This window comes from Neofelis nebulosa, chromosome 9, assembly GCF_028018385.1.
Source record: "Neofelis nebulosa isolate mNeoNeb1 chromosome 9, mNeoNeb1.pri, whole genome shotgun sequence".
NCBI classification, from domain to species: Eukaryota; Metazoa; Chordata; class Mammalia; order Carnivora; family Felidae; genus Neofelis; species Neofelis nebulosa.
Genome location: NC_080790.1, coordinates 66,872,244 through 66,887,154, shown reverse-complemented (window position 1 = coordinate 66,887,154; position 14,911 = coordinate 66,872,244). Strand labels below are relative to the sequence as shown.

General features: G+C 34.3%; 1 protein-coding gene across 10 annotated transcripts in view; it reads right to left on the bottom strand.

Annotated features, from left to right (window-relative positions):
- Positions 1 to 14,911, bottom strand: part of CLHC1 (clathrin heavy chain linker domain containing 1) — a 40,251-nt gene that overhangs the window by 17,249 nt on the left and 8,091 nt on the right. For 5 of the 10 annotated variants that reach the window (XM_058684080.1, XM_058684084.1, XM_058684081.1 and 2 more), the window contains 6 exons: positions 13,878 to 14,065; positions 10,133 to 10,266; positions 8,498 to 8,699; positions 8,275 to 8,387; positions 7,090 to 7,174; positions 5,472 to 5,578 (listed from right to left, as the gene is read on the bottom strand). In XM_058684080.1, the coding sequence (XP_058540063.1) occupies positions 5,472 to 5,578; positions 7,090 to 7,174; positions 8,275 to 8,387; positions 8,498 to 8,699; positions 10,133 to 10,266; positions 13,878 to 14,065 (829 nt within the window). The remainder of the gene's footprint in view (positions 1 to 5,471; positions 5,579 to 7,089; positions 7,175 to 8,274; positions 8,388 to 8,497; positions 8,700 to 10,132; positions 10,267 to 13,877; positions 14,066 to 14,911) is intronic. The other 5 variants (XM_058684089.1, XM_058684085.1, XM_058684088.1 and 2 more) reach the window with 1 other exon arrangement.

Genomic DNA, 14,911 nt, shown 5'->3' with positions numbered 1-14,911 from the left:
TGCTAATACTAATCAAAAGAAACATGGAGTCACATTTCTATTTTCAAAACCTACTACAAAGCTACAGTAATCAAAATAGTATGATACTGACATAGGATGGATATCTAGAGAAATATAACAGAATTAAGAGTCCAGAAATAAACTCTAAACATTTATGGTCAATTGATTTTTGACAAAGGGGCCAAACAATTCAGTGGATACAGAACAGTCTTTTCAACAAATGGTGCTGGGATAACTAGATATCTATATGCAAAAGAATGAATCTGGACCATTATCTCACACCATACACAAAAATTAACTCAAAGTAGATCACAGACCTAAATGCATAAAACTCTTAGAAGAAAACACATGATCTTAAGTTAGGCAAAGATTTCTTAGATACAACAACAAAAGCACAGCTATAGATGAGAAGAGGGTAAATTAGTCCTCATCAAAATTAAAAACTTTTGTGCTTCAAAAGCCACCATTAAGAAAGTGAAAAGAAAATCCACAGATTGGAAGAACATATTTGCACATCATCTGTCTGATATGAGATTTTTATCCAGAATATAAAAAGAACTCTCACAACTCAATAATAAAAACACAAATAACATAATTTTAAAATGGGCAAACAGTAGACATTTCTCCAAAGATAAATAAATGGCCAATAGGCACATGAAAAGATGCCAACACTGTTAGTCATTACAGATATGCAAATCAAAACCACAATCAGAGGGGCGCCTGCCTGGCTCAGTCGGTTTAGCATCTGACTTTAGCTCAGGTCATGATCTCACACTCTGTGAGTTCAAGCCCCGTGTCAGGCTCTGTGCTGACAGCTCAGAGCCTGGAGCCCGCTTCAGATTCTGTGTCTCCCCCTCTCTCTGCCCCTCCCCTGCTCATGCTCTGTCTCAAAAATAAATTTTAAAAAAAACATTAAAAAAAATTAAAAAAAAAACACAATGAGAACATTTATCTTGATGAGCATTGAGTAATACATAGAATTGTTGAATCATTATATTGCACACTCAAAATTAATATATAACAATTTTGTTAACTATCTGGAATTAATTTTTTTTAATTAAACAAATAAATCCACAATAAGATACTTCACATGGTTTAGCAAGGCTATAATCAAAAAGACAGACATTAATAAATGCTGGTAAGGATGTGAAGAAATTGAAATCCTCATATATTGTTGATAGGAATGAAAAATAGTGCAAATACTTTAGCAGTTCCTAAAAGCGTTAACACAAAGTTACCATAGAGCCATCCATTCCCCTCCTAGGAATTTACCCAAGAGAAATAAAAACAAATGTCTACATAAAAATTTGTACACAAATATTCATAGCTGCATTATTCATAATAGCCAAAAAGTAAAAACAACCCAAATTACTATCAACTGCCAAATGGATGAACAAAATGCAGTATATATCCTGCAAATGGAATATTCATGTTCAGCAAGAACGAACCTCAAAAACATTATGCTAAGGGAAAGAAGTCAATCACAAAAAAACATGTTTTGCAAGATCCTATTAATATGAAAGGTCCAGAATAAGGAAATCCATACAGACAGCAAGTGGATTAGTGGTTACCTAGGGTTTGGAGAGGGAGCAGGAGGTAGAAAATGAGGAGTTAACGGTTCAAAATTTATTTTTGGAAGGATGAAAATGTTCTAAAATTAAGTTATGGCAATGTTACACAACTCTGTAGTTATAGTAAAATTATTCAAAAACATGGAGTTTTCTCCAGGAACGCAGTAAGTTATATTAATAGGCTAAAGGACAAAAACCACACAATCATTTCAATAAATGTAAAAAAAGTATTTAGCAACTCTAACATTCATCCCTGATAAAATTCTCACCAACCATAGAGAGGAATTTCATCAACCTTGAAAAATCTACAGCTAATATGATGAAAAGCTAAATACTTTATCTCTAAGATCAAAAACAAGGCAATAATATCTGCTCTCACCACTTCTATTCAACACTATAATGGAAGAGCCAGTGCAATAAGGCAAGTAAAAGAAATAATAGGCATCCATACTGGAAAGGAAGAAGTAGAACTCTTTCTTAACTGATGACATGATTATCTATGTAGAAATTCTAGGAATATACAATAAAAGTATTAGAACTAATAAATAAGTTTAAAGATGTCACAGAATACATGATCGATACACAAAAGTCAATTGTATTTCTATATACTAGCAACAAACAACTTTGGAATGTGAAATAAAAATTATAATAATATAAAAAATATAAAATATTTAAAAATAAATCTGACAAAAGATGTACAAGACCTAAACACAGATTAAAAAATCACGTAATTCTTTTTGTTCTTGTGTCCCTTATAAAACTACAAAGGCTCTATGGTAGAAACCTCTTCTGTCATTACATTTAGGCTTTGGCTACTTTTATAAACACCAATTTAAACCTCAGACTTATAAAATTAAGTTTAATACCCAAAATGCAGAATGTCATCATTCACTTCTGCATGGTAACATGACCTCATAATCAGTTATCAAATTGTAAATAATTGTTGGAATGGTTTCTTGACTTTGAGTTCACTGAATAAAAACTATAAAATTACACTGTTACATCTACTAGGATAAAATATTGAAAACTGTGCATGCAAAAATATAAGATGGGCCATTTACACACAATTCACAATCAAGCAATCTCTGTAAATACATATGATCATATGCATTATGTATATGGCAACAAATTTTTTGTGTTCTGATAAACATAAAAGAACATTTTTTTCAAACTGTTGAATTTAAAGGGTTTTTTGGGAAATTTTTATGAAAAACAATCTGTATATATTTGACATCAAAAATTTCCATTTAAAATGAAAATAATTAGAAAAATTATCTGCATCTATAAGCTCCATTGAGTATATCTCTCCTGTATTTATACCTCCGTATTTCCTTCTGAGCGTCTCATCTTTTAAAAACACAGTTTAGTTTTAAAATAAAAGGATTTAAAAAAAAAATTTTTTTAACATTTATTCATTTTTAAGACAGAGTGTGAGCAGGGGAGGGGCAGAGAGAGAGGGAGACACCAAATCTGAAGCAGGCTCCAGGCTCTGAGCTGTCAGCACAGAGCCTGACACAGGGCTCAAACTCAAGAACCGTGAGATCATGACCTGAGCCGAAGTCAGAAGCTTAACCAACTGAGCCACCAAGGCACCCCTAAAAGGACTTTTTTAATTCTGAGCAATACTCAGTTAAGTGCCACCTGTCTAATATTGGTGAATTTCTCTTTTTTTTCTTAATATTGGTGAATTTCTCAGCATAAGATCCACATGCCTAGAAAAGTAATATAAAAGTTGGCTGTTTTCCAATTTTGCTGGTAATTACACCTATTTTGGGTATTAATTGCAAGCTTTGATTTCTACTAAAACTTATAACCCATACTTTGAACAGATCCAGTCAAGGGGAGAAGAGAAAAAAACCTTAGGAATGTACTAATATCACTTTTGACTTCACCAATTTCAGAACACATCCGAAGAAAGAGTACCTGGGTATTTGTAAGACGCCTGACTTTTTTTTTTTTTTTTTAATTTTAGAGAGAGAAAGTGCATGTGGGGGAGAGGGGCAGAGAGAGAAAGAGAGAGAGAGAAAGAATCTCAAACAGCCTGCATATTCAACACAGAGCCTGATGCAGGGTCATCCCATGACCCTGGGATCAAGACCCGAACTGAAATCAAGAGTCGGACACTCAACCGATTGAGCCACCCAGGCGCCCCATGGATATCTGAAAATTTTTAAGTAAAATACTAAAATTTTCAATGTTAAAAAAAGACCTGAAAACTGAAAATTACAAAATACTGATGAAAGAAAGTTTTGAAGACTAAATAAACAGAGACATATACCAAGTTTATGGGTTCATTGAACCAAATAACCAATATTGTTCAGTGTCTATTCTCCTGAAATTGATCTATAGATTAAATGCAATCCCCAGCAAATTTTTTGTGAAGTTTACAATCTGATTCTAAATATTTAAATAGAAATATGAAAGAACCAGAATAGCCAAATTAAATTTGATAAAGAAAAACAGAGGTTAAAGTCTAACACTCTCTGTGACTTCAACACTTACTATAAAGCAATAGTAATCAAGACAGTGTAGTATTAGCATCAAGATAAACAAATAGATCAACAAAACAGATTAGACCTAAAAGTATACAGACAATTGATTTTCAACAAAGCTATGAAAGCAATTACGTGGAAAAAGTCAACTATCTGGGAACAATTGGATAGTTATAGGCCAAAAAAATACTTTGACCCATATGTTACATCACATATTAAAATTAACTCAAACTTAATCATAATGTAAACCTAAAACCATAAAATCCTTACCAAAAAAAATAATAATAGGAGTTAAAAGCTGAAGATTAGACACAGATTTCTTATGTATAACACTAAAGGCATGATCCATAAAAGAAAAAAAATTCACAAATTGGATTTCAACAAAATGTAATACTTCTCTTAGGAGGCACCTGGATGGCTCACTCAGTTAAGCATACATACAACTCTTGATTTCTGCTCAGGTCATGATCTCACTATTCGTATGATTGAGCCCCATGTCCAGCTCTGCACTGACAGTGTAGAGCCTGCTTGGGATTTTCTCTCTCCCTCTCTCTGTCCCTCCCCTACTCCTGTTCTCTCCCTCTCTCTCTCTTTCACGTGTGCACGTGTGCTCTCTCTCAAAAATAAATAAATCAACTTAAAAAAACAACTTGTCTTAAAAAGATACTTCCAAGAGACTGAACAAACCACAGACTGGGAGAAAATATTTTTAAATCATATATCTGATAAAGGATTTGTATTCACCCAATGGAATACTACTCAACAATAAAAAGGAATGAACTATTGATAGACACAACACATGGATGAAGTTCAAAATAATAATGCTGAATGTAAGAAGTCAGTCAAAAAGATCACATACTATTGTAATTCCATTTATATAAAATTCTAGGAAATGCAAATTAATCTACAGTGACTGAAAGCAGACTAACAGCTGCCACTAAGGGGAAGTGGCCAGATAGAAGGAGATGGGAGGGGTGAGGATGAATCAGAGAGAGGGATAGCTGAGGGCAATGAGGGAACTTTTGGGTGATACAAATGTCAAAACTTATCAAATTGTGTACTATAAATATGTACAATGTGTTGTGTATATGTCAATTTATAACAACAAAGCTGTCTTAAAAGGAATTAGAGCAAATTTCACAAAATATTAACATTTACTAAATCTTGACAGTGAGTACATGGCTGTTGTATATTTCTTCATACTTTTCTGTATACTTGAAATATTTCCTCATTTAATTTAGAAAAACTAATCATATTCTTCAATGTGACAGCTAAAAAAACTGAGTAAATGGAAGAGATAGGGCTGGAAGCCTAGCTCTTTAGTCCCCACTTCAATACTCTTTCCATTCTATCAGGGTAAAAAAGTGCAATTTGCAAACATACATAAGGTTCAAAGAAAAGTGCTTACCCTTAAATTTATTCACTGTCCCAATGTTTTGAAGAATTCTTCTAGGACTGTGTGCTGCAAAACAAGCTGCCTTTTCATATTCACCAAGCAACATTAATTCATTGAACCTACAATCATTGAATTTTGTCATATATTATAATAAATAGTACACACAAAAAAGAAATGATTAGAAATATCTATAACAGACTAAACACAGTAATATAGAAAAACTATAACTACGTTCATTCATTCTGAAAGATGCCCTTTCACTTCTTTCTGTAATATTCTGTCATGTTTTACAGCCTTTGAACCTTACCCTGTACTTTATTCCTATAGTACTTAGTGCAAGACACAGAAAATGGAAAAAACTTGAACTGAATTAAAATGGGCTCAGATTTTTTTCTCTCGTGTTGTCTCTAGACGAAGAGATATTGGGAAAAGAAGGGCAATCTGCTTAGAGACTCAACGTAGGGGAAATAGTAATTGAAACACAATAGCTGCAGAACTGGAGATCAAGAGGTGAAGCTTATGTTGCTCTGCCACGAATCAGACTCCCAATTAAATATGAGACTAACACAAGAAGAAAAAATAATAGTTCAGATAACTTAAGCCTCTACTCCTCTTCCTAGGGTAAAATGTCTTCAAACCAATCCTTACCCCACAATTAACAAAACTATGGCAAACAGGATTTGCAGTATTGCAAATGAATTTGAAACCCTAGAGGAGAAAGACCAAAGTAATACTAATGAGCAAAATACATAAAACTTTTAGCCTCAACAAAGTTTCTTCCCTCATGTCTAAAGCTGGTAGACTTGAAAAAGCATACAGTGTAAGGAAATAAAACAGGCTTTGGTGCTGTCCCAAAATGATCTTTGCCCCTTCTTTGTACCACATCAATAGAACAATTAAAAATTATTTAACATATGAAACTAGGAATATTACATATGTTCCTTACATACTGGCCTCAGACTATGAATTAACCTCTTAAAGAATAAAGTCTTAGATCTCCTTAAGCCTCTATTATGCACTATATAATAACTTAAGTATGAGGGAGAAATATACCTTTTTAAAACATCACAGGATGGAAATGATGAAGGAAAAAAATGACTAAATTGGTTAGGATAATCTGACTCAAGAAGACATTCTCAAAAAATTTTTGTAACATCAGACTTATTGTTAGGAAATGCAAAAAAAAAAAAAAAAATACAGTATACATAAAATTTAAATCAACACTCAAGTCACCTATATCCTCTGAAAAATTTCCTAGACTACCAACCTAATATTTTTTACATAAAGAATTTTTTAAATTCTAGTTTATTTTTTAATTTGTTTAGTAGAGTAAAACTGTAAAAATACAAAATCTAGAGACTATAACTCATCAAGATGCTAAATAAGTGCTATACATTTAATAAATATTAAGTATTTACTTAATAAATAAATAAATATTAAATAAACGTGATAACATTTTCACAAGGAAAACCAAAGCTTTTAAAATAATTTGTCTTTCATAGGGTGCCTGGGTGGCTCATTTAGAAGAGCATACAACTCTTGATCTTGGGTCGTGAGTTCAAGCCCCATGTTGGATGTAGAGATTACTTAAATAAATATTTTTAAAATTATTTATTTATTTAATATTTGCCTTTCAATGTAGGAAAGCAAAATTTCAGCTTCTTTTGCCTTGCCTGGATCATCTTCAAGCAGTTCCTCAATAATGCCTTGGTCACCTGTAAATATTGAAAGTACCACAGAATATTTAAGATCAATCAATAGAAAATGTCAGCAACTTAATGCTATGGTTTCTAACAGCACCAACCTCTTTTTCTTTTTCTAATTAACTCAACTTTTGGGGTATTTTTCTTAAAGTTTATTTATTTTTGAGAGAGAGAAAGAGAGGGAGGGGCAGAGACAGGGGGAGAGAGAGAATGCCAAGCAGGCTCTGCACCATCAGCGTGGAGCCCAAGGTGGGCTCAAACTCACAAACCATGAGATCGTGATCTGAGCTGAAATCAAGTCAATTTAAGTTTTTTAATGTTCATTTATTTATTTTTATTTTTTTAAACGTTTATTCATTTTTTAGAGACAGAGAGAGATAGTTTGGGGAGGGGGGGAGCAGATAGAGAGGGAGACACGGAATCTGAAGCAGGCTCCAGGCTCTGAGCTGTCAGCACAGAGCCCAATTCAGGGCTGGAACTCAAGAACTGTGAGATCATGACCTGAGCCAAAGTTGGACGCTCAACCAACTGAGCCACTCAGGTGCCCTAAGTCAGACTATTAACTGACTGAGCCACCCAGGTGCCCCAACAGCACCAACCTTTTTTTTTTTTTTTTTTTAATTTTTTAATGTTTATTTATTTTTGGAGAGAGAGACACAGAGTGTGAGCAAGGACGGGGCAGAGAGAGAGGGAGACACAGAATCTGAAGCAGGTTCCAGGCTCTGAGCTGTCAGCACAAAGCCTGATGCCAGGCTCAAACCCACAAACCGTGAGATCATGACCTGAGCTGAAGTCAGACACTTAACCGACTGAGCCACCCAGGTGTCCCCAGCACCAACCTCTTCTTAAAATGAGTGGCCTCCCTGTCCCTCTCTCCTTTATTATCAGGTACATTTTTAGCTTTCTCCCTTTGGCTTACCACATCCTCTATTTACCAATTATGTGTTAGCTGTTGAAGGAAGAAGCCCATAGGGTAATAGAGAGCTAACAGAAGTAAGTACATTTTTTATTTCTTTAAACTTAGCCTAGAAAAGTCATCACTCTTTAGCTTTCTGGGGGAAAAGATGATGTTTTCCATTATTTTTGGTAATTAAAAACTACAGATAAATTACCATGTAAATCTTTAGTTTTCTGAATTTGCTCCACGAAATCTTGAAATGAGCTGCTCATATCAGATTTTACCCATGAAGTAAGTGCATTTGAAATAATCTGCAGTCTTTGATGACTACAAAGAAAAAAAAATCAACAATACACTGAACCTAAAATCAAATACAATATTAGAATAAACATAAATAAAAGCTTCAAACTTAAGAAATATACAAGCAATCTTCATACCGAAACTGTAATTCTTTGTTTAAATTTTCAGCTAAATCTCTCCGTTTTAATGTCACCATCATTTCCTCATCTAAATCTGCCTTCCTCTGAACTGGTACAAATTTTTTCAACATAACCTGTTTAATTTCGGCATATTTATCTTCAAGATGTTTCAAGTATTTAGTGAGAGCATCTAAACTGACGGATTCTTGGAGAGTCATGCCTAGGGAAAAGGGAACAAATCAAACAGGCCAAACCATGCAGGGTAACTAGTGCTCAAACAGCAAGTTTTAGCAAAATAAATCAGTTTACTATGTTATGAAATAACTAAAAAATGATAGCATGAACTTATAATTTACAGAACATAAACAGAATTAGCATACAATTTTAAATGTGTAGCAGTTTTAAACATATCATCAATGAAGACTGATTGTCCAAACCTGAGTATCTTAAAAAGTTTTAATGACCTCATTGACACACCTTGCAAACCTCTTAAATATCAATGCGACTCAATACCACTAAGAGTTTCTGCCTAACGAGTCAGGATTTTTGTCTGAAGATTTCTCTCTAGCTAAATCTTTCATTCATCTACTATAGTAAGCCCCAGGGTAATGTTTATTCTTTCCAATGCAAAGCTTATAACATCTGCTAAACCTTCACTCCTCTCTTCCTCATTGCCCCCTGTATTCATTATTCTTAACAACCCACTCACACATACTTAAAATGATTCTCTTATTCAGGCCAATTGTTACCTTTATTATTTTTTTAATGTTTATTTTTGAGGGGGTGGGGAGAGGGAGAGGGAGAGAGAGAATCCCAAGCAGGTTCTGAGCTGTCAGTGCAGAGCCTAACTTGGGGGTCGAACTCATGAACTGTGAGATTCCAACCCTAGCTTAAATCAAGAGTCGGATGCTTAACTGACTGAGCTACCCAGGCGCCCCCAATTGTTGCCTTTAAAAGGCTTACCTCAAAATTCTCTCCCAGAAACTCCCCTGGATTAATGCTACTCGATTTTTAATCATTCCCTTACCCTGAATCCTCTCAGCATTTAATCAATTTGACTTATTCTCTCCTTATTCATATGTACCTTATTTGTAGTTTGATAATCATAATTTTATATTTGAAGTGAATCTAGTCCCTGCTTCCACCAAACACAGGATGATCAACCAAACTCAGGTGAAATGCTGTGTTATGGAGCAGCTCATTGTCTTCAAGACATAGCTTCTTCTACTGAAACCAAAGTAACTTCCTAAAATTTCCACCTATGGACTCTGCCTCTGGATAAACACTGGTTGAAACCCTTAAAAGTTTTTAATACAGTTATCTATTCTCAAAGTCGCCTTTTCTTCAGGATGAATATTTGCAATTCTTCTATCCATTCATCATAAAAACTTCTCAACTCCTGATGAATTCCAGGATATACTCCAAAGTTTCTTAAAATGTGACTTAGCTGAAGATGAAGAACCAGTGAATACTGACATCAATGTCAATCAACCTGGAGTCCTGTCTAAAGCTGTTTGTAAAGTCTGGCTCAAGTCCTGGTACACTTCAAGATATACACACTGCAGCACATATATACTAATTTGTGTAATAGGTAATAAAAATAGGTAATAAAAAACAGTTGGAATTTTAAATATTTTAAACAAAATACAGTACCTGGAATAGGTTTTGAAGGATCTTTGGAGAAAGTATGATATTTTACTTCTTTTGCGTCATACTCTGCCCTAAGTTGCTTCATTTGGTCTATTTGCAATTGAATTTGTGAGGAATTATTTTCAATAACCCTCATTCTGAAAAACAGAAAGGCTTTCTTATATTTCTCTCAATGAATTTAGTTACTTAATCATAAGATTTAAAGTAAAACAGGTTAAATCATTATTTTGGCTAATTATAATTTTGAACCATTATGGACTTAGGTAGAGGTTTATAAAACAATGCCCATAAATGGGCACCTGGGTGACTCAGTTGGTTAAGTTTCTGACTTCGGCTCAGGTCATGATCTCACGGCTCATGAGTCTGAGCCCCACGTCAGGCTCTGGGCTGACAGCTCAGAGCCTGGAGCCTACTTTGGTTTCTGTGTCTCCCTATCTCTCTGCCCCTTCCCTGCTCATGCTCTCTCTCTCTCTCTCAAAAAATAAACAAACATTTAAAAAATTAAAAAAAAAAAACAATGCCCGTAAAAAGTTAATTAACCTCACTAGTGAGGAACAGTTTTCTTTCAGAGCATCAATAAAATCTTACACTACGATTCACAACCTCACTGGAAATTTGTATGTGTAAAACATAATAATCTGGCCACAAAGTACTATGTCTACTTCCAATAGTTGAAAATTACCTTTGCAATTAGAATTATTTTTGTAATTGTATTAGTTTCCTGTGGCTGCTATAACAAATTGCCAAAAAACTTATTGGTAGCTTAAAACAACAGAAATTTATTCTCTCACAGTTCCAGAGATCAGAAATCCAAAATCAGCAACACTGGGCCAAAATCAAAGGGCTACACTTCCTCTAGAAGCTCTAGGGAAGAATCTGTTCCTTGCCTCTTCCAACTTCTGGGGGCTGCTGGCCTTCCATGGCTACATCACTTCAATCTCTGCCTTAGTGGTCACACTGCCTTCTCCCCTTCTGCCTGTCAACACTCCTTCTGCCTCTCTTTTATAAGAACACTTGTGATTGTATTTAGGGTCCACCTGGATAATCCAGGATAATCTCCCTATCTCAAGATCCTTAATGTAATAACATCTGTAAAGGCCCTTTTTCCAAATAAAGTAAATTTCCAGGTTCTCAGGATTAGGACCTGATATCTTTAAGGCAATTATTCAGTCTCCTATAGTAATTTTGATCCTAGAGCAGGAGGAACGATAGTTACTTCTTTGAGATAAAACTGACTTATTCCAGAAATGGGGATCTTAAAGACCAAGAGGTAGATATAAATTTCTTTTAAGCATTATTTGAAGTTCACTGCCTATCTTATCACTAATATGTTGGCCCAGGGAAGAAATAACAGATTAAAATAAGTTAGATACATAAATGTCAGAGTTTTTGGCAAATTAAAAACACATTTGTCAGTACAAAACTGCTGCCTACATCTGATTACTATACAGAATTCCTGTGACTGCAGATGGCTGAGTAAGAGCCTGCAGCATTTATGAAAGAAGGACTGTAGAAATAAAACATCCTTTGGCTTTCATCCAATAAAGTTAAGCTTGTGGAAGAAGAGCATACTAAAAGTAAACAGACTTCCAAAATAATTGAAAGCAGGGACTCAGATACTTGTACATAAATATTCAGAGGCATTGTTCACAATAGACAGAGGTAGAAACAACCCAAGTATCCATCAACAAATAAACAAAATATGGTATATTCATACAATGGAATATTATTCAGCCATAAAAAGGAATGAAATTCTAATATATGTTATAACACTAATGCAAAGGTATCTAATTGTTGCTCCTTTCTATAACTACTTTTAAGATCTTTTTATCTTTGACAGTTTCACTGTGATAAATCTAGTTGAGAATCTCTTATTATTTATAATGCTTGGGATTTTGGAGGCTTCTTGAATCTGTGAATTGCTATCTCCCACCAGGTCTTGAAATTTTTCAGCCATTATCTCTTCAAACATTGTCCCATTATTCCTTTTTTTTTTTTTTTTTTTTACTTTAATCCATTATAGTTAACATAGTGTTATTTGGTCACAGATGTACAATATAGTGATTCAACAATTCCATACATCACTCAGTGCTCATCACAAGCATTCTCTTCTGAATTCTTTTTTTTAAATTTTTTTTAATGTTTATCTTTATTTTTGAGGCATTAAGAGACAGAGCATGAGTGGGGGAGAGGCAGAGAGAGAGAGACAGAATCGGAAAGAGGCTCCAGGCTCTGAGGTCTCAGCATAGAGCCTGACGTAGGGCTTGAACTCACAGACTGCGAGATTGTGACCTGAGCCCAAGACGGATGTTCAACTGACTGAGCCACCCAGGTGCCCCTCTTCTGAATTCTGATTAGCCAGGACTTTCTCACTCCATCCTCCATGGATGGATCCTTTTTTTATAATAGCTATATTGAATATCATTCATATACCTTAAATCCACCCTTGTATACAACTCAGTGAATTTTAGTATATTCAGAGTTCTAAGACTATGACTTCTGGATCCAGAATATTTCATCACCCTAAAAATAAGACCCACATTCATTAGCATTCTGCTGAACAGAAGGCAACTTTCTATGCAGTCCCCAAGGGTTGAGCAGTTTACTTCTGGTTCACTCTACAAGGGTATAGCCCTTTAATGTCCCAGCTTTATATGATGAGGCTTTCCCAGTAGACTGGACCCTTGGGTAGATCCTAGGCTTTGTCTTTTGTCCCCCTGAAGCTTATAGTCACTAGTTTTAACAAGGGCTCTCAGGGCCAAAGAAGCATTACTGCCCCTCTTACCTTTTATTACAATTTGGCGCTGATAATCTCTTACTCATTTGTCAGCTTCCTGTTTACTTTTAAAAAGATTTTTAAAAAATATTTTAGGTAGCATTTTTCCCAAATAAAAAGATCTATCTCAACATCTAGCCAACTTTATTACCAGAAATGGAGGTCAAATTTTGCATAGTTTTCCAAGATGATTTGATATAATCTATAAAAATCATGTACCCATTATTTACCAAACGGAACACTTGAAAATATAACACTACTCAACAAGAGAGCATCTTATCCCTTCCCAAATTACGTACTGTTGTGCTTCAGAGGATTAAGTGCTCTAATTCCGACAGTAATCGTGAAATTGTACTATCAAAACTTCAACATAAGAAATTACCTGGAGCAATTATCCGCATCCTTCATTTTATAATACTACAATGTGCCTCCAATTACCCTGAGAGATATTAAAAAATTCTCCAATAAAATTATTATTTTTCACTTTAAAGAAGTAAAAAATTTAGTTATTTCAAGTTGGTAGGAAAGGTCACATAAAAATATAGCTTTAAAATAAAATTGAGGGGTGCTTGGGTGGCTCAGTAGGTTAAACATCCGACTTCAGCTTAGCTCAGGTCATGATTCTATGGTTCGTCGGTTCAAGCCCTGAGTCCGGATCTATGGTGACAGCTCAGACCGTGGAGCTTGCTTCATATTCTTTGTCTCTCTCTCTCTCTCTCTGCCCCTCTCCCACTTGCACTCTCGCTCTCTCTCAATTGGATAAACATTAAAAGAAAGAAAGAAAGAAAGAAAGAAAGAAAGAAAGAAAGAAAGAAAGCCAGCCATATCCGAAAAAACCCAAATCTGTTTAAAACAAATAAAATTAAATTAAATAGAAATTCACAAAGACTGAGAACCACTGGTTTTAGTTACAGTGACTAGTTAATATAACCAAGTAACATCATCTTTTGGGCTACTTACTAATATACTTACTTTGCTTCAAGTTGGATTGTTCTTTTCCTGTGATATACCAATGCTATGGGCTCTGCTGCCAAAGCTTTAAGTTTTCCATGAAGACAAAATGCAGTCTTTTGGCTTTCCTTTATTGTCTCAATAAAGGCATCATATTCTTTTTTGATTGAAGTAAGAATGGATTTGTATGCAGTGACATACTCTATTACCTGAAATATGATTTTTCTGCCTATGGTACTCAATTTTTTTCTAGAAGATGATGGAACAAAAAGCCTTGCAAACAGCATTGTAGATTATTTCTTAAAACATGATGAGCAATTAGAAGTCTTAAACTTTAATTCCCAGTCAAATGTGACTATTAAAGACAATTAACATTTACTGAATATGTATTTTGTGAATCATAATACTGTGAGCTTAAATATTTTTGCTTTACTTAATATGAACACAAACATTATATGATGTCAGTTAAAACCAATATGAAATCTAATTATTTCAATTATAGATATTTTAAATATAATTACCTATCATCCCTTACTATTTCTAAATTTAGTTTCTGACTTCATTCAGACCTTAAAATCTTGGATTCCCTTTACCTCTCTGTTTTTCTAACCTATGAGCTCCTACTAATACTCTCAATTACCAAATGGTACCAAAACCCACTACATATTCATGGTTTCCTATGGTGTATACAGGTACAGACTATCTCAAGAAGGGTAACAAAAGAAAATAGAAACAGTGGGTGCCTGCAAAGAAGCAAAGAAGCAGGGTCTGAGATGAAAAGGACCTGACTTCTTTCCATTGTCTATTCTTTACTGGTTTTCTAGTTCTTTTCCTTTCTTTCCGTGTTTCTTTGTTTCTTTCTTTTTCTTTCTGTTAATCTTGTGTATGCATTACCCATGCAAAAGTAAATAATTAAGAAACATTTTAAGAAAGTTAAAAAACAAAAAAAGTTATAAATTTATGGTTTACAAATTCTATGTACAGGGAATAGATGTGATCAATTCATAATTTTCTCTGAAAGCTATAATAATGCTATCTATCCCTGCTACATCTCT